General features: G+C 42.6%; 2 protein-coding genes across 4 annotated transcripts in view; one reads left to right on the forward strand and one right to left on the reverse strand.

Moving 5' to 3' along the window:
• KYAT3 (kynurenine aminotransferase 3) overlaps window positions 1-25,062 on the forward strand; it is a 237,203-nt gene that overhangs the window by 41,338 nt on the left and 170,803 nt on the right. The window lies entirely within an intron of this gene.
• ZNF326 (zinc finger protein 326) lies at window positions 1,039-24,130 on the reverse strand. Of its 2 annotated transcripts, XM_069862774.1 has the most exons (13): window positions 24,001-24,130; window positions 23,540-23,614; window positions 18,056-18,182; window positions 15,617-16,022; window positions 12,799-12,997; window positions 11,547-11,581; window positions 11,014-11,101; window positions 9,957-10,071; window positions 8,404-8,551; window positions 7,990-8,089; window positions 6,558-6,688; window positions 5,410-5,505; window positions 1,039-1,768 (listed from the first exon to the last, which is right to left on the reverse strand). In XM_069862774.1, the coding sequence occupies exons 1-13, from the start codon at window positions 24,014-24,016 to the stop codon at window positions 1,607-1,609; spliced, it is 1,698 nt and encodes a 565-aa protein (XP_069718875.1). In that variant the 5' UTR covers window positions 24,017-24,130; the 3' UTR covers window positions 1,039-1,606. The 2 variants fall into 2 exon arrangements, with proteins under 2 accessions (XP_069718875.1, XP_069718876.1); XM_069862775.1 differs by lacking the exon at window positions 23,540-23,614.

A 25,062-nucleotide genomic window follows, 5' to 3' on the forward strand; every position in this document is an offset into this window, starting at 1 on the left:
GTTCAGCCAGCTGCAAGCTTAACACCTTCCAACCAACTCATGCCAGTCCAAGCTAACTGCTAAAGTAACCACCAAACCTACAGGTGCAACAAGCCTACATCATGTGGATTTATTTTGAAGAGAAAAATATAAGCCAGCTAGAAAACAGGAGTTCAAGTCACGCTGCACTAAAAGGCAACAGCGGAATGGCTACAACACTCTTCACAGCTCACGGCTACTGGACTTTCCACTGGCCTAACATCTGTATCAAGTGTTCCCCCATAACACTCACATGCTTTCCCCAGTTTGACAACAGATCATCAGAAAAGCTAATTACTTCGTGTTTGAGATCAGAAGTGTTTTAATCCCATCTAACCTCTGTCTGCCCTCTGCATACACCACCCGCAGACAGCCATGACTACAAATCAACACAAAGGCTCTCCAACAGCAAGGTGCACGAATCACACAGAAGAGGAGGTTTAGAAACAAAAGTCCCCATAACAACCAGAGACTGCACAGTTCCTTATGTTACGTTACCACATTTAGGGAAAAGTGATGCAAATTCCTTAGCTTTCCTTCTTTAAATCTGACGTTTCCAGTTCTCATTAGTCAAAAGCTAGATTGGAAGAACTGCTGAAAAAAAATAAGTGTATTTACATATCACTTCTAAAATAGACACCAGTGCACAGCATGGAAATATACTGAAAGCATATAATCGTACAATCATAGAACGGGTTGGGATGGAAGCGACCTTAAAGCCCATCCCGTTCCAACTCCCTGCCATGGGTATGGACACCTCCCACTGGATCAGGGGGTTTAAAGTCCCATCCATCCTGGTCGTGCTTCCCCCAGGCACACAATGAATGCTGAAGTGCTTATCTGCTCTGGTGGAGTCTGAATACATCAAAAATCAGCAATAAATAACACCAGCCACTAAGACGTAACTACAGATTTTAAAGACTTCCAATCAAATGATCAATCAAGATTCAATTTTAAACCACTTCAGCAATCAGCACGGGGAAATGGCTGGAACACTGAACTACTGACAGTTCAAACAACAACGTTTCTGAAGTGTTTTATTGCTACAAACAGGTACATCTTATCACAAAGAGCTACAAGGCATATTATAACACATACTCTATGATAGAGTGCAACGCAGTTCCCCACACAGCCACGCTCAACAGCACAATTTTTGCAGTTACTCATCCCGCACTAAGAGGTAAATCTGATAAGCGTGTGCCACACAGCATTTCATACATTTACCCCGGCAGACCCACCCTTCTTTACCACTGATTAGCCCCAAAATTATTATTATATCCAACTTTCAATACACACATCAAAAAAATAGGATGCTTAAAAAAATATACAACACAATGTCTTAATCAGCTTTAACAGTCAGTTTGCTATAAAAAGCTCAACTAAAATAGTCATAATTTCATTTTAAACAAAACCAGAAACACAGAGGAATTATATAAACAAGTTTCTCCACGGAATGGAATGCATGCATACGGTGGGGAAATCTCCAGCAACATCATCTCAGACTATTAAAAAGTCTTAACCACTTTAGAGCAGAAATAAAAAGCTGTTTTCCACCCTTTCCCCCCAGTATATTTTCGTTCTCTTGCACTTAGTTATCTTCAGTGTGGTCTAAAGTGAAGTCAGTTTGTTCTTCAGCTTCCTCTTCCTCCTCTTCCTCCTCCTCCTCAGCCTCAGCCGGCTCTTCAGCTTTCTCCTCCTCCTCCGCCTGCTGCTCCTGAGCCTGATCATTAATCTCAAAAGGATTTTCACCCTGAAACAGATAATTGAATACAAACACTTTAATATTTATTGCAAACATGAAAATAAAATAATATTCATCATTTCACTGAATGAAAAGGAAGGCCACTCAGAAACATAAAGGGACTTTATACAGCTTTTCAATAGTCTGCAGGTTTTTTCACAAGATAATAGAACAGATTCAATTTAAAATTAGCAACACGTCATTTTTACATGCACTGGAAACTGAAAACAAATAGCTTTGAGAAAAAAGGCAAAGTACACACAAACTGCAACTGAACTGCAACATTCAATAAATCAAAATTATATGGTTAACTCTCAACATGGTTCTAGGAATTACAGCTGCTCCCTTTTCTTCCCTGAATAAAACTGAATCTGAGCAGAAGTTTCCTTCTGCTTTTCTTTATTTACAGTCCTCATTCACCCTGACTCATTCTACCAAAAAGGCAAACTCATCAGTAAATATGACAAAATCTAGAGTTAATTACACTGACTAGCCTGGAACGCACTCCACTGCTGACCTGGAAATGTTATCTAGCAGATTTCTCACAGTATTTTATGTTTGCATTCTAGGCTCACAATTTCTCTATTTCATCCAATAATTCAGTACAAGACATACCTCGGCTTCCGCTTGTTACAGATGTTAAAGAACTTGGAATAATCAATAAACAACAAAGAGCAACATGAAGTATTAGGAGTTTCTTTGCTAAAGCTCCTTTCATGTTCAAACATCCGACAGAACAAGTCTGATCAGAACAGATGACAGCAATCACCACCTACACTAGGACTGAGATTTCAAGAATGTTATTTACAAGATGATCCAAAAGAAGAATCGAGTACCAGGCTCCTTGTCCTTTTTTTGCTTATTTATCCAAAAAAAAAAAAAAAAAAAAAAATCAGTATTTTTACTGCAGTTACATTTTCCAGGCGGCCTATAAATCACTGAGCAATCACAAAGCTGCGAGACCACCTAGCTAATGCCACTGAACAAAAGTGTGGCTTCAGAGTTATTTTAAACTCAAGGAAAATCATACATTCAGACTGAAAGAGTAGCCCAAAGAAAGCAGAATGCGTTGAGGCCAAGTTATTTCCAGTCCCAGGATAACTTTAAGCACATAGTATATAAGGGCCAGCCCCAGCCCAAAGCACTCTGCTGGCAGTGTCTCAGCCCAGCCAACTCGCAGCCACCACACACAAATCCCACTAACAGGGCAGGATTGAAACTTCTTTAAATTACTAAGTTTGGCTTTTTTAAAAGCAGATCCTCACAAGGAAGGGTCAGATGCACAGAAGGCTGGTGTTACATGCTGCGTTTCCAAAGACAGACAGAAATAAGCTGATTACGGAGCTAAGAGCACTCCACCTGGCTTCAAACCACATTCCAGACAGGACAGAGGGAGGACGGGTACATTGAGAATTTCATACAGCCTAACAGAGATCATAATTTCCTACAAAAGAAAATCAAAGCTGACCTTTCTCTGTAAATGACTCGCAAGGATGTCAGAAGCTCTGTTATAGACCTGATACAAAAGGCAACATTAAAACTCTCTCATGTCTAGGCCAGGCATAATGATGAATTGTAGCTAAAGAGCACAATTACAGAAGGACAACTCCCACACTCCAAAAAGGACAACTCCTGACTGCCCTTCACTCTGCCGGACAAGCTGCAGAAACCTGTTACACTCCACTCCTGTGGAGACAGCACATTGCTCCAAGCTAACCTGGCAGGGCAGGACTCAGCACACTGCTCTGGGCTGAACAGATCTTAAACAATAACAAGCATGGCCAGATCAATGAAGGTGATTCTCCCCTTCTACTCCACTCTCATGAGATCCAGCCTAGAGTCTCATGTCCAGTTCTGGAATTCCCAACGTCAGGATACGGAACTGCTGGAGCGAGTCCAGAGGAGGCCACGAAGATGATCCAAGGGCTGGAGCACCCCTGCTGTGAGGACAGGCTGAGGGAGTTGGGGTTGTTCAGCCTGGAGAAGAGAAGGCTGTGGGGAGACTTCAAAAGCAGGTTCCAGTACTGAAAGGGGCTCCAGGAAAGCTGGGGAGGGACTTTAGAAGGACACTGAGTGATGGGACGAGAGGGAACAGCTTTTTATTGGAAGGAGGAAGATTCAGATTAGACATTAGGAAGAAATTCTTCACAATGAGGGTGAGGAGGCCCTAGACCAGAGGGCATCCAGAAGCCAGACACATATCCCTGAGCAGGAGCTACCGAAACGTATCAAGTTCACTGCACCCCAGGAAATATCAGTGCTAGGCATTCTGAAAGTGGTGCCAGTCTCCTTGTGAAGACAATCCTGTAAATTTTATCTTCCTCAGTTTTCCAACTTGTGAACAGCCAATTCCAACTCCCCCTTTTCACCCACCAGGGGGCTGTAAGGAGATGCTGGAAATGCATGCAGATATTCTAGGCTGTGACGTCTGGCCATGCAGAACAGTTGCCTGAAAACAGTTCATGCACCCAACAGACATTATTTTGCAGGCCATGATTAACTTCACATTTTAAATCATGACTAACTGCTGCACTTGTCACATTTCTGCAACAGAATATTGCTTTGTCTGAAAGTTGAGGGAGCTGGAGTTCAGTCTGGAGAAAAGGAGGCTGAGGGGAGACCTCATCTTTCTCTACAACCACTTGAAAGGAGGTTGTAGCGAGGTGGGGGTTGGTCTCTTCTCCCTGGTAGCCAGTGACAGGACAAGGGGAAATGGCCTCAAGGTGTGCCAGGGGAGGTTTAGGTTGGATATTAGGAAGAATTTCTATACTGAAAGGGTTGTCAAGCATTGGAAGAGGCTGCCCAGGGAGGTTGTGGAGTCACCATCCCCGGAAGTGTTTAAAAGACGAGTAGACGTCATACTTGGAGACATGGTCTAGGGGCAGGGCTGGATCAATGGTTGGAGTCAATGATCTTAGAGGTCTTTTCCAACCAAAATCATTCTGTGATTCTGTGAAAGTGTCTGTTGTTTGGGCACAGGCAAAACTGTAAAGCAATTAAAAGCACCTATGAGAGCTAAAAATGGAACTACAGAGGAAGACACTGTGTTGGCCACAGGAGAGGAAAAGCAACATGTTTTGTTAAAATAAATTCATGCGTTTCTTAGGTCACATATCTACAACATCAGCTGTCATGCCTTCTAAATTCTCAGCTCACCACAACTGCTGTTGGAGGCTTTCATTTTTGTATGCTGCCATGAATCCTGAAAATTCTATGGAACAAAAAGTAGCCGAGTAGTGTGTCGACTGAACCTTAGTACAAAGCCAAACACCAGAGCCTTTACAAATGACTCAATTGTTCAGAAGTGTTTTGGCCTCTACAGTCAGTATTACACACAAAGACACTGCTGAGGCTTCCCTAAAGCTTGATCTTTTTAATAAAAGCATCTAATTAAAAACTGACCAGGTATACACAGAAACAATAAACAAAAACCAAAAGCTGTTAAGTTTGATGGTGATCACTTTTTCAGCAAACAAAGTTATCTAACAGAAGAATTTAAGACAGACAAAACACATTAAAAGTACATTCAATCTGTGAGCTACCAAGAAGGCAGAAACAGAAGACAGAGCACTGAGGTTAAACCTCGTCAGGATGGAGAAAATACTGGTGTAGCAAACATGACAGGTTCCTTTTTTCCACTTGCACCTTACCTTCACATACAGCTCATACCGTGCCTTGACTATGGGATTATTTAAGATACTGGTGGCAGTAAGAACACTCTCCCTTTTTATTTGTTCTCTGTAGGCCTAGGGAACAAATATTACAGTGAATCATTATCATACGTCAATTACAATTGTCACACGTGGTCATGGTCAGCCTCTATAAGGAAAATAACAAACATATTTCAGCATGAAATGCTCACTCTTGGCGCTAAGTCCAAACCACATCATAAGTTAAATTAAGTTTGGTAGCCCTTATAGTTTATCGCTTTAGCTTGACCAAAATATATATTCATGTCTTGCTACTATAAGTAACTACAACCACGTGCCTGTCTACAGGCACAGTTACCTGTTCCCATCTACAGATAACACAGATGCTTTTCCAGCACAGGAACACGGAGTTGGAGATCTCCCTGTGCCTGTAGTGGGTTCGGAACTGGATGACCTTTAAATTCCGTTCCAACCCAAACCATTCTGTGATTCCATGATACTCCATCATCACAGAAGCTTACTGGTGGGTCTCTTCCAACCTGGTTATTCTATGATTCTATGATTCTATATAAACCAAACAGTAAGCAAGATTGCTAAAGTAATATGACAGCTGTGACTTCCCCCCGCAATACACACACATACTCTTCCAACCCTTCTACCAACCTTAGAAGTGTATCATGATAAGTTGTGGCAAGGAGCAGTTCCATACTACTGCTAATTCTAATTTGAAGTGAGAGCAGTTTAAGAAGATAACATCCAAGCCAATAAAAGACAGCAGGTTTTCTATCTTGCTAGAAATGCATGCATTACATTTTGCCATTTGAATAACAGACTCTTCCCAACTCTTAATGGCAGTAAAACATTCCCATGCAATAACAGACTAATTCCTAGTAACCTTCTTGGGACTCACTACCATCAGCCTTTAACCACACCAATACTTTATTAACCAAGGGTGCTTAAATGCTGGCTACTTCATGGGATGTTACTTTTACAAAGTGGAACAAGGACATTCCAGCTGGCTAGAGAACAAGTAATACCAACAAGGACTTAGAAACCAGTTCTCCCAAGCCCTGAGCCCCCTAAGACTTCTCACCTACTATCAGGTTATGTTTGCTTTGTTTTTTCTTTACTAATATGTCATATCTTACTTGTTTTCCTTTTGCATGATCAGGAGATTTTAAGTGCTGCTGAACAGAACTGTGCAAGGCAGGAACATACACGCTGCAAGCGCTGCAGTGAACAGTCTCCACTTTCATCATGTGGTCATCAGCAGTAACCCCTGCCGAAGAAAACGCAACGCATCGTCAACACAAAGCCTGTTACTCCAGGAACGTTGAAGAAGAGATTGGGTTTTTATTGTACCAGAAAATTAGAGCTTTCAGTTGTTAAACAAGTCAAACTGAACCCCAGGCAAAGATGGATCCAAAATTCAGGTACCAAAATTAGACTCTGAGGGTAATGTTGAAATAGGAAGTTTTTCACTTGGATACTGCTCTCTCTAGACTGTGTATGAGACCCAGGGAATTAAATTTGCTGTGTGAAGTCGAGACATGAACACCCACCTGCCTAAATAGAGGGCAATAAAAATGCTCCAACAATCAAACCGAACTATTTAACATATAAAAATGCCATCTACTTAAAATCAACAATAACTAATATCCTTAATAATACACATTTTTATATTAAAACCAAATAAAGCTTCATCAAAGCAGCTGGATTTATTTTACCCCTCACAAGAATAACTACTCTACCTCCTTGCCTCTCCTCACCATCATGAAGAAGCACATGAATCCAATTCCTCTTGCAATTTTAGATATTAGCTTGGCAACGGAACACTCTAAATGCAAACAGGCTCTCCAGTACTTAAGGAAAGAACATAAAAAGAATCTGTCAGATTAAGATGTTGGCTTTTAAGCAGCTTTTAGCATTGAAGTTTTAATTAAGACAGTAGCCAAACACAGTTATTGCCAAAAGGAAAGGCGCTCAAACTACCTCCTCTGGCTCTAGCAGATCTTTTGAAAGCCCACCAGCAAAGTATAAAGTCAAAGGATATGGCACAGCAAGGCACAGAACACACAAAACTCTCTAGAAAACTGCCTGCAGGGCAGTTGGGGGGAAAAAAAAATTCAGGCCAAGATGCACCTTGGGTAACCAAGAAAGCGCTCAAGCTCCGCCTTCTGTCACTGCCCCTGAAAACCACAGCAACTATCACACTTTTACTCAGATCCTCACCATCATATTTGACCATTACTACCTTACAGCTTTATTACACACTGTCTTTCAACCGATTTGCATCCACCTCTTGCCATTCCTCTGGACATAAGACTGTGGCAAAGCCCACACAATTCTGTTTGCCAAGCACAATGTTATCTCATTTTCTGACAGGGCTACTCGGACAGCAATTGCTTAACATTCCACATCGTATCAGAAACAATGCGAGGAATCCCAACCAGATACAGCAAAGGAGTGAAAACAAATCATTTCAATCCAGACATTTTATCGAATTCAAAGAAGACTGGAAGCAGAACAGGCCAAGCAGAACCCCACAACACACACTTGCACATAAACAGCATTACTCACCTTCCATTATATCTTTTTCAGCAGCTTGAGCATTTTCTGTTTGATTACTCGTCTGTTGCTTACGCATAGCTGTCTTCTTGAATTTATTCACCATGCATTCCTACAGAGGATCAGAAACAAACAAGTTACAACACATTCAACGGACGATTCTTCATATTCTAATAGTAATCTATACTGAAAATATTATTTCCGAATAGCTCTGTAGTAGGAATTAATTACCATTACTTCTTAAGACGCTACTTTTAACTGTAAAGTCAATGCTATTCTACAGATTCTGAATTTGCTTCGACCTGTGCCAAGTCGTCTGCAAAGGGACTAACGATGATAAATTAAGCACGTTCTGAAGCTAAATAGTGAATTGTAACTACATTCTAATGTAAAAGCATTGTATGCATCAAAAACCACTTGTCTTACATGAAGAAACTCCATCACTACTTTGTCAAATTTGGTTTGCTTCTGAATATGATCCAGTGTTTCCTGGTGAGCTGCACTCTCCAGATGTGCCTCAATTTCTTTTTCTTCAAATGTTCGGAATTTGCAAAATGAGCAAGTAAATGCCATTCTGTCAAGAGAAATACATTAACTATTATCATTACAGAAACATTCTTCTCTCTCTTCTCAAAACTATGAGGACTTGACAAACCTCACCGGAAAAGGAATGCCCTTTTAATCTTCTTTTAAAAGAATGCCCAAGTGAAAAAGAAAATCAATAAAACCCAGTTAGCATTATGAAGGGTAAGCGCTACAGGAACCAAATATGAATGAGGCCAGTCCCAGAGTAACTAATTACCTATGCAAAAGATAAGAACTGCTGAAATCAGAAGCTATCAATTTAAAAGTCACATTATTCTGTATCTATCACAGATCTCAGTGTCACCTCCTGCAGTACTTTCTCACTGCCATACCAGCTGACCTGGTTTCAGCTCCCTGTGCTGATTTCAACCGGGATAGACTCCACTTGCTTTGTGGTAGCTGGTGTGGGGCTGCGGTTTGGGTTTGTGCTGGAAACAGTGCTGATAACACAGGGATGTTTTCATTATTGCTCACACAGAGCCAAAGCCATTTCTGCCCCTCACACCATCAGCCAGCGAGCGCTGAGGGTGCACATGAAGCTGGAAGGGGACCCAGCCGGGATAGCCAACCCCAACCAACTCAAAGGGGATTTTCCACACCACGGGACATCAGGTTCAGCAATAAGCCAAGGGGAAGAAGGGGAGAATGTTCAGAATTAAGGTGTTTGTCTTCCCAAGTAACTATAATGCATGACAGAGCTCTGCTTTCCTGGAGATGGCTGAACATCTGCGTACTGCAGGGAAGCAGTGAATGAATTCCTCTGCTTTGCTTGCGCATGCAGCTTTTGCTTTACCTGTTACACTGCCTTTATCTCAGCCCATCAGCTTTCTTGCCTTTACTCTTCCAATTCTCTCTCCCACCCCAACCAGCAAGGAGTAAGCAAGCAGCTCTGTGCTGCCTAGTTGTTAGCTGGGCTTAAGTCACACCACCAGTCCACGATTTCCTAACTATAAATAGTCAAAAGAATTAATTTAAAGCTTATTTTCCATATAAAAACTACATAACCTTTATTGCACTGAGGCGGCCATATTTCCTTATGTTGCACTGACAGAACAGATTTTTACAGCACTGCCCATCAGTCTGCAGCGAGACTAAGAAAAGTAACAGTTCCGTCTATGTATTTTTGCTACAAAATAGCTCATCACACATATAAAATCATAATAAAGCAAATTTCTAACAACTTAAGTCATCATGAGTACAAATGTAACAGAAGCTCAAGTATGCACTGGCACACTCCTGAGAGAAAAGGAAGTAAGAGGTCCAGTTAAACATCCAGCCTTCTAGGCCACAGGATTTGGGTGCTGGGACTTGGGCTGATTTTTTTTGACATATTCTTACAGAAGGATAAAGGGGAAGAAAAACACTGCACACAAGCCAGACATTATAGCACAAACCTGTATCCATCACCGTATTTTTCACTGTTTTTCTCCCTTCTTCGCCTCTGCTTCTCTCTTCTGGCCTCAATTCGCCGCTTCTCCTCATCCTCACTTTTAACTTCTCCTTTGCCATCTTAACATGCAGTAGAAGGATTTTGAAGTGTTATGCTCAAAAAACCACACCAATGAGAGTATCCACCACCCCTGTATCCTCCACAAACACCCCAAAACACAGAGAAACCAGAAGTGGCCCAATGGCTTATTTAAATGCCATGTAAGTTCCGCCCTCAGGGCAAACAAACAAATGACTAGAAATCAGCTTAGCAACATTAAAGACTAAGGACATGGACTTTCTGCATATGTGTGCTTATGTTTGACTTTCCTACATCTGCTCAGAAAGCCTAGGGACAAAATGAAACAGAATATTATTCTATGATTCTATGATTATTCAGTAAGTAGCTCTAGAGCAGGAAAAGAGGGATTCATGCAGTTTTCATCTGCAGTTCACCCTAGAAGAGACGGGACTCTCCAGGTAATCTGGCTCCATCCAAGAAGCAACAGAAAGGAATGTATGACAGCATAAAGCAAGAAAAATAAGACTAGCAACAAGCTCTGTGGCTCTAGAAGTGTCGCTGAGTACTGAAGAGACTTCTACTGAGCAACATCTTAAAGTTCTTTCTGTTTTGCAGCGCAGAGTTTCAAAAATCACTTTGAGCCAGAAAGGAGAAAAACTATCCAAACGATTGTTCTTTTTTTAATACACGAAAGCAAAAAAACAACAATCCACCTATGAAGGCAACATCCATTACTGATCTCAGGATTTAAATTTCACTTAGTGCTTTACCACTGACCCTGGAAACTTGTTTAACTTCTGTACAAATCACCTGATACAACATTCTGTGGAGTGGGATGGCCTGTATCTTACTGCTCAAGCTAACAAACTCAAGTGCCTGTCCTGTTACAGGTGGGGAAGGGAAGTCTGAACCTACACATGGTCTGGGACTCCCCACTGGGGCTCCAGTTTTCCTCCAATGCACCCACACAAGGTTTAAAAAGATGAAGGAAACTGACTTACCTCCAAAGGTCTGATATCCAACATCATAGGCATCTCTTGTAAAGTCTTCATATATGACAACTGCACCACTTGTATCCACTTCAATTTCCTAAAAAAAGTCAAATCCATAGATGATTTTTTCTAAGAAAAAACCCAACAATGTCATTCTACATCCAGAAAAGACAGTGCAAATCATTTCCAGTAACCTGTCATCAAAGCAGGTCACAGCTGCATGAATTCAGGCTGACTACCTACGACAACAAGAGATGTTCACACGACAACTCTCAGTGCACTGCAAGAATAGGCAGGACCTACAAATGCAGTTTAAAACTCATATTCCAGGCTCTCTGCACAAGCTATACCTTTAATTTGAAATCAGCAAAGATTTCAGACTGCCACCAAAATAAGACAGATTCAGATAAAGGGAAAAAAATCAAGTTTATGAAATCTTACATAGTTAAGTGCTTAATTTTTATAATTCTAGCTTAATTATTAAGGTATACTGCACGAACTTGTGAAAAAAGCAATCATTTCCCAATTCTGAGATTCTTTACCTCTATAGTAGAGTCCTGGAACGATGACTTCATGTCTGTAAACATAAGATGAGGAAGAAATAAATAATGCAGCAGTGCTGTGACTGTCAGTTCATTTTAAGGCAATAAGATGGTTACGAAAAAATTCAGCTTGTTAAGCAGCCAGGACAGACTACAGCTACAATTTATAGTTTTAGTATTAATACTAACTGTAAAGTAAGTTTTCTCTAGGAATATAAACTAAAGTCTTCTAGATGCAATTGCCTAGATCTAATGCCACAAAACAAGAAAGAGGAGACTGAAAGGACAATCTGATTTTGAGATATACTTCCATACCCACACTGAACACTGATTGCATCCCATTTTCTATTAGCTGTTACCCACTTTTTAGTTTCCAACTACACGATCCTGCTTAGAGCACCTTTCCATTCGAGCCTCAGAAAACTGCATTAAACCATCTGGTAGTTTCTCCCCTCCCTAGTCTCAGAGCCACAGGGCAGGTTGCTTAAAAGGGCATTCTGGTAGGCACTACCCACTCCAGTTCTTACAGTACCCTCAGCATTACAGAGTACATCAGCCCACCTAGCGCCTCAAACTGTTACCATGCTCTTGCTTTCAGGTGCATTGCTTTTTTCAATATTCTCAGTGCTTTCTCATAGAATCATGGAATGGTTTGGGGTGGAAGGGACCTCAAAGCCCATCCAGATCCAACTCCCCTGCCCTGGGCAGGGCCACCTCCCACTGGATCAGGGGCTCCAAGCCCCATCCAGCCTGGCCTTGAACACCTCCAGGGATGGCAAAAAGTTTCTGTTTGCCTCACCTCCCCTCTCCTCTTCACCCTCACCTTATGCCTTTATTTTAATTGTGTTGCAGTCGATGCACTACGTATTATATTTGGACAGCAGCACCTGGGCTCATGCGAGGGCACATTTTAGTATTTGCCAAGCATTGTCACTTATGGCAGCCCGAGATCTAAAATTACATTCAGTGGTGAAAACCTGCCTCCAGGAAGTATTGTTACAAAGTCTGAACGAAAACAGTCCTCAACTGTACATATTTAAATACACCAAAACATTCCATGTTATTTAGCAAATCATCTTAGCAGTAGGACAGCTGGAAGAGAGAATACAAAAAACCTGTAGAGCACTTCAAAAGCAGAAAATCAAGAGTCAGAAACCCACATGTACAGCCTTCCTTCTGAACAGTAAAACACCCCTGGTGAATAAAAGACACTAGTAATTTTACCTTAATTATTTTGGCACTCGTTACTTACTGGGCGATTTTTTCTGGCTGAGCTTCAAAATAGGTTTTGTCATTTTGGGTTTCTTGATAAAGGTCCCACCAGGTTTATTATATGGCTGCGGTATCATTTTCCTTTTTATTCCTCTCGCAGCAACGGCTGCAGGACTGGGTTTGTTGTGATAGTCAACAACAATTCCAGGTCTGTGCATTCCTCCAAAGTCTCCCATATGCTGAAAAATTGGGACATCGAGAGAAAGGTATTAGAATATGAAACTGATGGAAATAAAGCAATTACTTGGTACAATAAAACTGCAAACTAAGTAAAATCTGCTTCCTAGAGCCAAATACAGGGGAAATTTAAGCTCCCAGTTTGCTGTTGTGTTGTGAGATGGCCGTGGGGGCGTTTGCCCAGTAGAATGAGTACATTTGTATAAAAATTGTGTTTCTGCTTATTCAGAACCATGGTCCAGACAATGAACATATCTATCAGGGCTCATATCTCAGCCTAACACCTGGGCATCTCCCCTCAGATTCTTAAGATGATGAACTTCTCCCTCTGGGAAGAAGCAGAGCTAACCCACCCAGTTTTCAACACTTTATTCAGGAGCCATTTAATGAATAAACAAACAAGCTTCTTTATGCCAAATTATTGGCAAAGATTTGAAAACTGAGTAAAGAAGGGTGTCCAGGGTAGAAAAGCGATTAACTGGAGGAATTCAATACATTGAGAATTTAAAAGTTGGGCCTGGAGAAAGAAATACAAAGTATGGCAGCAACAGGAATGAAAGCTCTGTTAAAAGACTAAACCTTTCTATTATTTCTGAAATGCTGCACAGTCACTTGTGGACCCTTGTTTATGGAAGTTTCCTCTCTGAGGGTACGGAATAAAGGAGTAATCTGAAGAGGGAGAAGTCAGGGAGCTGCAGTATTTTCAAAAGCACTAACATACTTAGTATTGACTCGATTATTTGATTAATAAAGGGCAGAAGAGAGCGCACTGACTGGATGGATGACTTGGATAAGCAGAAATATTTGTATTGCCATGGGAAAAGATTTAGTATTACACTAACACAGTTGAAAGAACACAAAAAAGCCATACTTTGGGAACAGTACAACTAGTCTTTTTAATCAAATTTTAAGTGACAGAATGTACCAGAACAAGCACTTTTTAACCAGAAGTCCATGCACAAGGCCTCCATGTTAATTTATTTAGTTGAGATAGTTACAGAACTACCTAGCGTGTACATTTACACTGTACACGTAAAGTTGGCATGAAGTATGCACTTGGATTATCTCAAGTACTTTGTTTTTAAGCAGACAATCTATCTATTAAAGGTGCAATGCATTTTACATATAGTAAGGAGTTAAGCCTTTACATCATCCCTCAGTACAGAAAAGAGTAAAATTTCAAAAGCAAACCAAAAAAGAAATAAGGCTACTTGGTTGTAACTCTGCACAACACTTTCAGACCTAAATGAGTTCTGAAAGGATGGCGTCCAAGCTTAAGAACCCAGTGCTTTCAGCTTCACAAGCAGAGAAATGTAACAGATTAGAACCTATTTCTCATACCACACTATGTGCTACCCAGCAGCCATGTGCATCCCTCGGCTAGAATTTGCATGTAGCAACTATAGTATGTAAGAATGCTGCAAAGTCGACTATTCAAAACAAAATCACCACACAATTCAGCATTTAAAAGACCCAGTAAAAAACAATCTTCCTCTACATTTGCTACAAACAAGTTGCATGGTTTGGTATTAAAGATTTGCTTCCCAAAGAAACATGGCACACTCTGGAATTTTAAGACAAATTACACCTAGAGGCACAGGCAGAAAATGTTCACTGAACTCTTCGGCTTAAAAACATAATTAGACTTGGGTATTTAAAACCAAGATAAAGGGACACCATGAACTCAAAGTTAGTACTTCTGTCAGAGCTTTTTTTTTAGCTCTCTTCTGTTATTCATCTTTTCCCCTAGCTCATTCACCATCCAGCCTTAGTCCTCCAAACTCTGAGCCGCTATTCTTTGCGCAATTCATCTTCCAGTTTCTTGGACATACAACTTTTTAGGTCCTACATCAGAAAGGACTCCGCTGAAAAGGAGTTATAATAGGAGTCTTCAAAACAAGATGAATACAGGTGACAGGACTAGGCAGGCTATAAACTTCCGTTCTGTGCAAGGACTTGACTTCAAGTTGATGATGTCCCTTTAACCATGCTTTAATTTTGAAAAGAAAAAGTCACTGTGACTGCTAATGCCACACCTTTGCCATCTCCTCCCCACCTCCCCTCCAGCACACAAGTCAGACTAAGGGTTACATTTAAAACAAGACTTGTTTGATAAACCATGTGTTCCGTGTATTAAAGAATTAGCTAAACTTTTACCTTTAAAGGAAACAAAAACCACTACAGCATCCACCACCTGGGTTTTTTGCTTATACATTGCACCTTTAACCTACTCAAAACTTCAAGACTTTGAATTAAACTTTTACAATATACAAGAGTTTCCCCACTAGCAAAGATGCTAGTGTTTACAAGGAAAAATGCAAGTCCTTTTAATCCCTTTTAGACCAAACCTAGTACTTTTTATCTTCACCTTTCAAGCAAAAGGAGAGATTTAATAAACCTTATCAACTAGTCTTCTATTACTCATTACTTTCAACAGAAAGAGGGACTTGGGTCCTACTTGAAGACAGCTTCAAGGGAGTAAACAACATTGTCAACCATGATCGTTTGCTTGGACAAACACCCCACACTGTACCGAACAGTGCATTTGTTTTAAAGCAGTGGTCTTGAAAGGGTTTAAAAGAGTGTCTAGTGAAAAGAATCCGAAAAGATTCTGTACTTACTCCTCGGCCTCGGCCTCTGCCTGTTGATGGTCCTCCATAAGCATCATAGTTTCTGCTTCCAAATCCACTTTCAGGATAAGCAGGCGTTCCTCTCCCCCGAGAGCCTACAGGTGCAGGCTTCATATGGGGTGAAGAAAAACTGCTGTAGGAAGAGTAACTCTCTCTTCCTCTGTCCTCCATAAACCCAGGCCTCAATTTTGAACGGGAGTAAGGTGCTTCCCAGCTAGACCCGCCCTGGTTTCTACCTCCGAAAGAGTCAAGGCTATTCCGGTAGGAGTTGTCAAATCGACCACCATAACTACCTCCGAAGCGGCTTTGTTCGGGTTCATTATAACCATAGCCAGATCTGTACAGATCTCGCCCACCCAGAGAAGACCCGGAGTCGTAAGACTCATAAGGTCCAAACCTGGAAAAGTTGCACAGTGAGGAGAAAAAAAAGTAAGCTTACTAATGTTATACATTTCAAAAGACAAGTTATCAGTTGACATTTATCAACTAAAATCAATTTATTACTATACTGGTCCGTACAGTTGTGTTATAGCTTAATCTTGATTAGGGCTGGGCAAGTCGCACTGTGGCCAGATAGAAAGCTATCTGAGCCAGTTTTGGCACAAACAATTCTCAAGTTCAGAATGCCTGAACTTTGTTCACTTACAATTTTGCAGCAACAAGTATTTGCTAAGCATTATTAGAGCCCAGCCCTAGTCTCTCACACAAATAATCACCTGCAGACATACATAGGCTAGTCAAACTCTCCTTTCTTCAAAAACCATGCCCTCATATTCTAGCAGTTACACAGCATTAAACGGTAGCTTAGTTCTGAACTGAGGAGGAGGGGGGTGGAAAATAGCTGCTTTTTTTGTTTTTAAGTGGTACAGTTGTTCAGTCTCGAATACCCTACAATTCTGATTTTAAAAGAAAAATACGTATTTGTACTTTTTGGAAACAGTCTTCCCTGTGAAATTCAGTCTCACAATTGGAGCTCATGATCTCCATCCTTCACTTGCAGGCCGTTACAGCTATCAACTCAGGATTTTTGAAGTCTATCATAGTGCATGCACAACAGACACAGGAACAGGCCTTGGAATTTCAGAGCAGAGTGACAAGGAACTCAAATCTTTAGTTATTTACCAAGAGATTGATCACTATTGAGATCACCAATACCTGGAATCACTTGGAAGGGCAACACATTAGTGTCCCTGCAGGGTTACAATCAGGTGATTCAGCAGGAGTTGGGAAAGACAACCCCTTGGCTGATAAAATATGAATTAGAAGAGTCTGTAACTACTAACTGGATCCATAGTAAACTGAATGCCTTCATTTTAAAAATGTTAGTCTCGGAAGACCCAACGCTACATGAAGTAACACTATCTACAGCAAGAGCCCATGCACAACATTAATGTTACATGGCGAGAGACATTCTGGGGTTCAAGTGGTCATTCAGCCTTCATCATATGCACATTACTAGATGGTAGATACAGCTCATTCCTCAATCTCTGCTCAGACTTTCAAGTCGATCTTAATGTTCATCATTAGACAAATTAGACTTAACTAAAACGTTTAACAGAACCGTGCAGCAAAACCCAATGCTTCTCCAGCCTCCCTACTTCATCCTGTCTTTGCCCAGTGGCACCACAGTGCCTATAGACAAGAATCATACAGGAGCCTGGCTACGGCCAGACAGGGATCAGGCGTGCACACAGGAAAACCATCAGGTTATCCAAGTTTTCTTCACATTTTGTTTCCTCCCAGATAATCACTACTCTGAAAAGCATGCTTCTTTGAATACAATATTAAAGCCTGTATCAAAGCAGCTGCTCCCTACCAGTTTTATCTGGAAAAGCAACAGAAATAATATTCTAGCATGGAATAAACAACTTTAAGACCACTGCTTCAGAATTTTGCAATTTTAGACCAATCCATCTTACAAAGCAGCACAGAACATGCACACAGTTTTGACTGTAATCAGGACCTGCCAATTAAATAATCTGGACATGACTTTCAGATTCAATAGCAAGGTCGTTTGAGCACTGCACATTCAAACTAAAGAGCACATACCCTAAATGTTCCTTGAATATGGAATGTTGATAGATTCAGGTTAAGGTACTAAACCAGACAGGTCTAGTCTGCTATGTCAGAAATGGTATTGCAAGCCAATCAGCTACAAATTGCTAGCCATTACCAAAAAATAACACTTTTTCCATGTCATTCAAAGACGCATTGTTTCACTATCAACCTTCTCCACAAAAATGGCGATAATTACAAGAAACTCTTACAGTTTAGTATTTGCCAGTATTTATCAAACATGAAAATTCAGAACCAAAGTGTTCATACAAAATCATAACAACATGCCTCAGGAACACTTAAGTTATAAAACAGAATGATTGAAACATAAATTGGACTTGATCAATTCTTGGGACAACTGAAGGATTATTTTACCTGTTACCACCACCACCACCTCCTCCGCCTCCACCTCCATGACTCTCCATCCCATAGGATTGGTTAAGGTAAGAGTCCATGGATCGTGGGCCACCATAGCCTCCATGCCCATAATCACGGTCCATGTCTAAAAAAAGAGCAGAAAAATGTTTATAAAGAAAGCAAGCAAGAAGTCTTATTAAGTAATCTAGCTTAAATGCTTACGTAAAAGGTTTAGTCTTTGCCACAGTGCTTACAAACAAAACAGGACACTTCCAGCTGCAAAACAATTTAAACCCTGTGCTTCAGGAAGCTGCGTGTCTGTCACCACCTGAGCACCTCTTAACTGGAATACAGTTCACATCTTTTCCTCAATAGTGAGTAACTCAGATTACTGTTCCATCAGCTGCAACTTGGACGCAAGTTTAATTAAGAGAATTAAATGAAAAAGCCTGATGCAGAATAGGTCAGAAGTTAGTGGAGAATTAAAAGACCACTTCCCACACACACAGCTCACAGGCATCTGCTTTCTCTATCCAACCACAAAAAAATCTTCACCCACATTGACAGACAGCTGGGTCAAGGTTCCGAGACATCACACTCCAGCGCAAGCTCTATACACAGAGCTACAGACCAACAGGGAGTTTTCTCCCATCTAGCCCAAAAATCCACTCAAATCAGCCCAGCATCACAGTTCACCAACTCCACCAAGAGGCTGGCAATTCAGAGCTGAACCGATGCCACTTCATCACATCTTTGTATCTTTTAAGGACATATGGCAAAAAAACCAAAACCAACTTCTTCCTTACCACCAAAAGTTCTGGTTAAAGAACAACCCAGAAATTCAAAGCACACTTAGTGTCACAGAGCTGCCTAATGAGTACGAACCACTGTCTCCCTGTAGCACACACTATCTGCACTGCGCTGGCATTCCAGTGATTAAACCCATTTCCTGGTACCAACCAGTATTAAATAAGGGATAGTAACAAAGAAGTCTGGCAAGTCCAGTCCCGCAGAGAAGGAAAACGCAGAAAACAGAGGAAGGATAAGAACATGACCACACAAAGACCTGACTGCTCTAACAAGAGACAGTATTTTATACATTTCTCCAAGTTTAAACCATTGCATTTCCCAGGAAATAACAAAACAAGCTCACCTGAAGTCATGAGAAGTTTTCCTGTTTAAAGAAACAATGAATATCATCCCACAACAATAACTGCAGTAATGAAAATCCACTGACAAGAAACTGAAAGGATGTCAAATAAAGACCACTCTCTAATTCAGAGTTCCCAAGCTGCAAACCAGTAAGGGCACATCAACACACTGAAGGAGCTGTTTGCACTGTCCCTTCCACATCTCCGAACAGACAGTGACATACAGGGCACTGGGGCAGTGGGACAGACGTCTTTGGCCTGGCCTAACAAAGATGATCTTATAATCTCTTTCTGACTATTTCATTAACTGTTTCAGCCTGCTGAGCAGTTACCCATCATCCCAACCACTGCTCTCCTGGCTCAGCCATTTTACCAGCTGCAAATCCTACCAAAGATTGATAGATTTTATGCTTTGTGCCCAGAGCTTGACAAAGACATTGTATTCAAATTAAGAAGCATAATATTTCTTCAGGTATTAAGTTTTGCTTTACCCTGAAAGTCTGTTCTCGAGACAGGCTTTCTCCTAAAAAGGGGGAAAACGTACAACATGACAGTAAATATTCACTTAGATGTACCAAAGTTAAAGGATTTCAATTTTTTAATGTAGCAGCTGAATAATAACCATTACACAGCTTTAATAATTTACAGTCTCAGGGTAAATAGCTTAGGAGTTGACAACCTCCCAACCACACACAAAGATCCATTCGCAATGTCCTCTTTCACATTTTTGATTCTTCTGCTAACCAAAGCAAGACAGACACAAGCAATCACAGAGCATTAGAAAAGCTGTATCTGCAGCATCCAATTCCCTCCACCTGCAGCCTGCTCTCTGCTCCATCAGCTCTGGCTGTCACCACCAGTTGAGATGTGCAGAAGCTGCCTGTCTGTGCAAACTATTCAGCCTAAATGTGAAATTGTTGCCCAGGCTAAGAGAACATCTGCTTAAACACTAGAGAAAGATCACCAGCAGCTACACTGCAGTGTCTCAAACTGAGAATTCAGAAGTGGAGGACTACATTTCAGTTCTAATAGTAGCCACTGATCCAAGAAACCTTTGAAAATATATTGTGTGTGTACCCACAAATCCGGGGGGCGAAGTAGAGTGGTTCAAGTGAAGTTTAAAAATGGAAGAATAAATTTTCTTTGCTGATGAAGGCAAAGTATCCAAAACAAAGCATTTAAGGCTCAGGCTTTGGTATCTGCAGCTCCTTGCATAAACACAGTGTGGGTGGATGAGCTGTTTAAAATTAAAGAACAGAAACAGAATTGCAAAGAATGGCCTCGCTTTTCATTTCTAGATCATACTCAAAGCCTAATGGAGCACAGGAGAGTGAAGAAGACTTATGTCAAGGGAGGGGGAATATATTACCTCTAAAATAAAATACAATGAGACGCTAGAAAACAAGTTCAGTTTATAAATTAAAATGTTAAAGCATATTTAGTCGTTCAGATTTAAAAAAAAACAACCCAGGTCTGGTGGAAAGATCATTTTAAATAGCTGCAAAATTAACCTCGCTAGTCAGCAAAGGTAAATCAAGCTTTCCTTGGGGAAAGAACTGGGAAGTTAAATACGTAATAGATAAGAGTCAGAATCTCCTGGTACAAAGGACTCAATTTAAAAGAAAATGCTTAAGATCAGAGAACACTAAAATAACACAGCACAAAGAAATGAAATCATTTTCATGTGGAGCGTATAAAAAGGCCAGGAAGATAACAAAGGAGAAAGATGTTGCAGTAACAATAAAGGAAAAAAGGAAAAAAAACTTCAGTAAAATAAAAGTAACCTTTAAACAATAAAAAACAGAGGCACTGGTTTGAAACAAGCTAAATCTCCCTACATTTTAAATTCATAATCCACAATGACTCTAACAAGCTTAAAGACCCATTGTGCAGTAGCAAGCAGGTTCAGGTTTTTTTGCAGGCACATTACATTTTTCAGAACATCACGCCTGCTTTAAAAATACCAACGTTGTCATTAGATACAGAAGCTTCAGCACATCCCTGAGTCCCACGCAAAAGAAGGAATCAACCCAACAGCGCTGATAAATTTTAGCAATAGCACCATTCCCCCTTTCAGATTAAAAAGATGATAGTCACAGTAATCAAAACCTTAACATGAATAGTTAATAATATTAACAGAATTTATTCTACAGCCCATATCATCTCTGTCTCAAACCAAGTCCTCCGCAAGGGACAACAGCAGAATTACAGCAGCCAGCAGCCAGACATGCAATGAAAAGTGCTTCACCCCAGCCAAAAGCTTCCAACAGGAAGAACTGTGCCAAGAACTCAAAGGAAAACTGAGCAAAGATGAGAACTCCCAACATCCATCCTCTATTGCCATCTGCTGGACCCCTAAAAAAACAGCCTTTCATCCACTGTGCGGAATCAGGGTAAGAAAAAGCTTTACACACACCTTGCTAATGCACATCCAATGCATAAATATTAGTGTTACACATTTCAAGCTGCATACATCATGATTAAACTTGCTTAATAATAATGAATAACAGAAAGCTTAATTAGCACAATGAAAGCTATTATTACAGAGGTATACAAAAGGAACAATCTAATTGTACAACATAAATCTGATCACTTACTTGCATACAACAAGCCTGGACTCATTTTAACACAACTCTCAGAAAAGCAGGCTCTGGTTAATGGCTACAGTAAACATTCCAACAAGGTACTTAAAACTACCAGTTCAGAAGAACCTTTTCTACTACAAATCTAAAGGACATTAAATTACGAATCAATACAGCAGATTAAAAACCAGGGCCATGGTAAAATAAATAAATTAAAGCTATCAAGAAATACAAACACAAAATAATACCATTGACAAAAAAGCTAAGACTCAAGGAATGTATTATAAAAATGATCGTACCGCAATCAAGGGTGCACCTGTAATTCAATGTGCTATTTCTGTGTAACAGCCAACTAGAGCATCAAGAGATCCAACAGCAAACAATTTAATGGCATTTGTAAATTAATCTTGAGTTCTGTTTAGGTAGTTTTTATAACAACATCTTTTTACTACATGCTCGCATGATGGCAACACATTAAAACATTACTTGAGTCTTACTAAACTCACAACCTCAATCATCTCACAAAAATAAGTGCATTCCTTTTTGTTGTATCTATGTGGTATTTTTGATAGCGTAAACACAAGAACTAGCTTTTGCTCTATCACATTTATGCTTTCTATATTCCTTCCCAAAATATTAAAGCAAACTTTAAAAAAAAACACAAAGCAGTTACAAGTTCTGCTTTTTCCATGTCTGTATAAAAGGGGGAAACATCCTCTTTCAACAGAAATCATGAGACTCAAATACAGTCGTCCGCAGATGACTGAAGACAAAAGAGTGATTTATGCAAAAAGCATGATCACCATAAAAACTCTATTCCCACCCATCCCCACTCTTCAATCTCACAGTTTTGGTCTGGAACGTGCATGATTTCATGTTGCCATGCCCGAGCCGAAAACCGAGTCTTGCTCCCAGCCAGCTGTAACTCCTCCAGAAAACAACATGTGCAGTCAAACCATGTTAAATACTTCTAACAACCCGTTTCTCTTCTGGGTTTTCTGTCACAGAACTACAGAATGGTTTGGATTGGAAGGGATCATGCAGGTCACTCAGTCCAACCTCGCCTGCAGTGAGCAGGGACATCCTGGGCTGGATTAAAATAAGCACGCCCAGCGGGGGGCAAGGGAGGGGATTCTGCCCCTCTGCTCTGGTGAGACCCCACCTGGACTCCTGTGTCCAGTTCTGAAGTCCCCAGCATAAGAAGGACATGGAGCTGTTGGAACGGGTGCAGAAGAGGCCACGAAGATGATCTGAGCACTGGAACACCTCTGCTATGAGGACAGGCTGAAAGAGTTGCAGTTGTGTAGCCTAGAGAAGACAAGGCTGCAGGGAGATCTTAGAGCAGCTTCCAGTACCTGAAGGGAGGTACGGGAAAGCTGGGGACGGGGTTTTTTAAAAAGGCACAGAGTGCTAGGATGACAAGAAACAGCTTAAAATCAGAAGGGGGAAGGTTCAGATTAGACATTAAAAATAAATTCTTCACTGTGAGGGTGGGGAGGCCCTGGCCCAGGTTGCCCAGAGCACTGGGGGCTGCCCCATCCCTGGAGATGTTCAAGGCCAGGTTGGATGGGGCTTGGAGCCTCTGATCCAGTGGGAGGTGTCCCTGCCCATGGCAGAGGAGTGAGACTGTCCCTTCGACTGCCCTTCCAACCCAAACCATCCTGCGATTCTATGATCTTTAACAAGATCAGGCTGTCAGCACCGATTGCTCAGCCCCAACGCTTTTTTTTTGTTTTTTTGTACAGGTTAGACGTATTTATAGCTCATACCTGAGACTGACCCACTGGGCATGTTCACACCACAATGCATGGGGGTATCTGGGAATCTCCAATCTCTGTCTTCAGCTGGAGAGGATGGGTCAGTGAGAATGACTTAGTGCTTTACCCAAGCGCTGGAGGGGAGAGACCGGCGCCCGCGGGCCCTTCTCTCCTGCCGGGTCTCCTGCCACGGCCCCTGGCCGAGCTCGCCCCGCACCCCCTCCCCTCGCCCCCCGCTCCCCCCGCTCGCCACCCCCTCTCCCGCCGCCCCCCGCACGCCCCGCTGTCCCCCCGCCCCCTCCCGCGCTGCCCTCCCGCCGCCGCAGCTCCCCCGGCCCCGCAGAGGAGGAGAAGGACTGTGAGGAGGGGCCCGCACAAAGCGCCCGCTGCCATCTTGACTCGCGGCCGAGCCCCGCGGCGGCAGCGGAGGCGGCGGCCGGACCCTGCCCTCGCTCCAGGGGGTGCGCCCTCACCTTCGCCGTAGTCCATGGCGGCAGCGGTGGCGGCGAGACCGGCTCCTCGGCTCGGCTGGGCCCTGAGCGGCGGCGGCTCCGCGCTCCGCGGCAATGGCGCCTTCCCCTCCCACAGCGCGCTGCGAGGCGGCCCGGGGCGCGCGCCCATTGGCCCGCGCGGGGCGGGGCGCGCGCTGATTGGCGGGTTCGGGGCGGGGCGCGCGCTGATTGGCCGGCGCGGGGCGGGGCGCGCGCCGATTGGGCCGGCGCGGGGCGCCACGTGACACGCGGGCGGCCGATCAGGAGCGGGGGCCGCGACGCCGCGTGGAGGCGCCGGGGCGCGCGGGCGGGACGGGGCGCGCGGCGGCCATGTTGGGCCCTGGCAGCCGCCATCTTGCGTCCTGGCGCGGGGGCCTCTGGTGTGGGTTGAGGAGGAGGGTGTCCCTCAGGGTGGGCACGGGGCCCGGCTGGTCAGTGTAGAGTCACAGACTCATAGACTCACAGAACAGTTTGGGGTGGAAGGGACCTCAAAGCCCATCCAGTCACACCCCTGCCATGGGCAGGGACACCTCCCACTGGATCAGGGGCTCCAAGCCCCATCCAGCGTGGCCTTGAACCCCTCCAGGGATGGGGCAGCCACCCCTGCTCTGGGCAACCTGGGCCAGGGCCTCACCACCCTCACAGCAAAACGTTTCTCCCTAACATCTCATCTCTATCTCCCCTCTTGCAGCTGAAAACCATCCCCTCATCCCATCCCTGCCCTCCCTGATTCAGAGCCCCTCTCCAGCTCTCCTGGAGCCCCTTTCAGCACTGGAAGCTGCTCTAAGGTCTCTCTGCAGCCTTCTCTTCTCCAGACTGAACACCCCCAACTCTCACTGCCTGTCCTCATATGGGAGGTGCTGCAGCTCTTGGCTCATCTTCCTGTCACAGACACACAGAATGCCAGGTCAGCAGGGACCTGAAGAATCACCTGGTCCAGCTTCTTACAGAGTAACTGAGATGGCCCAGAACACTTCAGCATCTGGCAGAGGGATTCAGTCTGCTGGAGCAATCCCTGAAAAAAAAGCTTTAAGCCGTTCCCTA

Source organism: Phaenicophaeus curvirostris, chromosome 8, assembly GCF_032191515.1.
Source record: "Phaenicophaeus curvirostris isolate KB17595 chromosome 8, BPBGC_Pcur_1.0, whole genome shotgun sequence".
Lineage (NCBI taxonomy): Eukaryota > Metazoa > Chordata > Aves > Cuculiformes > Cuculidae > Phaenicophaeus > Phaenicophaeus curvirostris.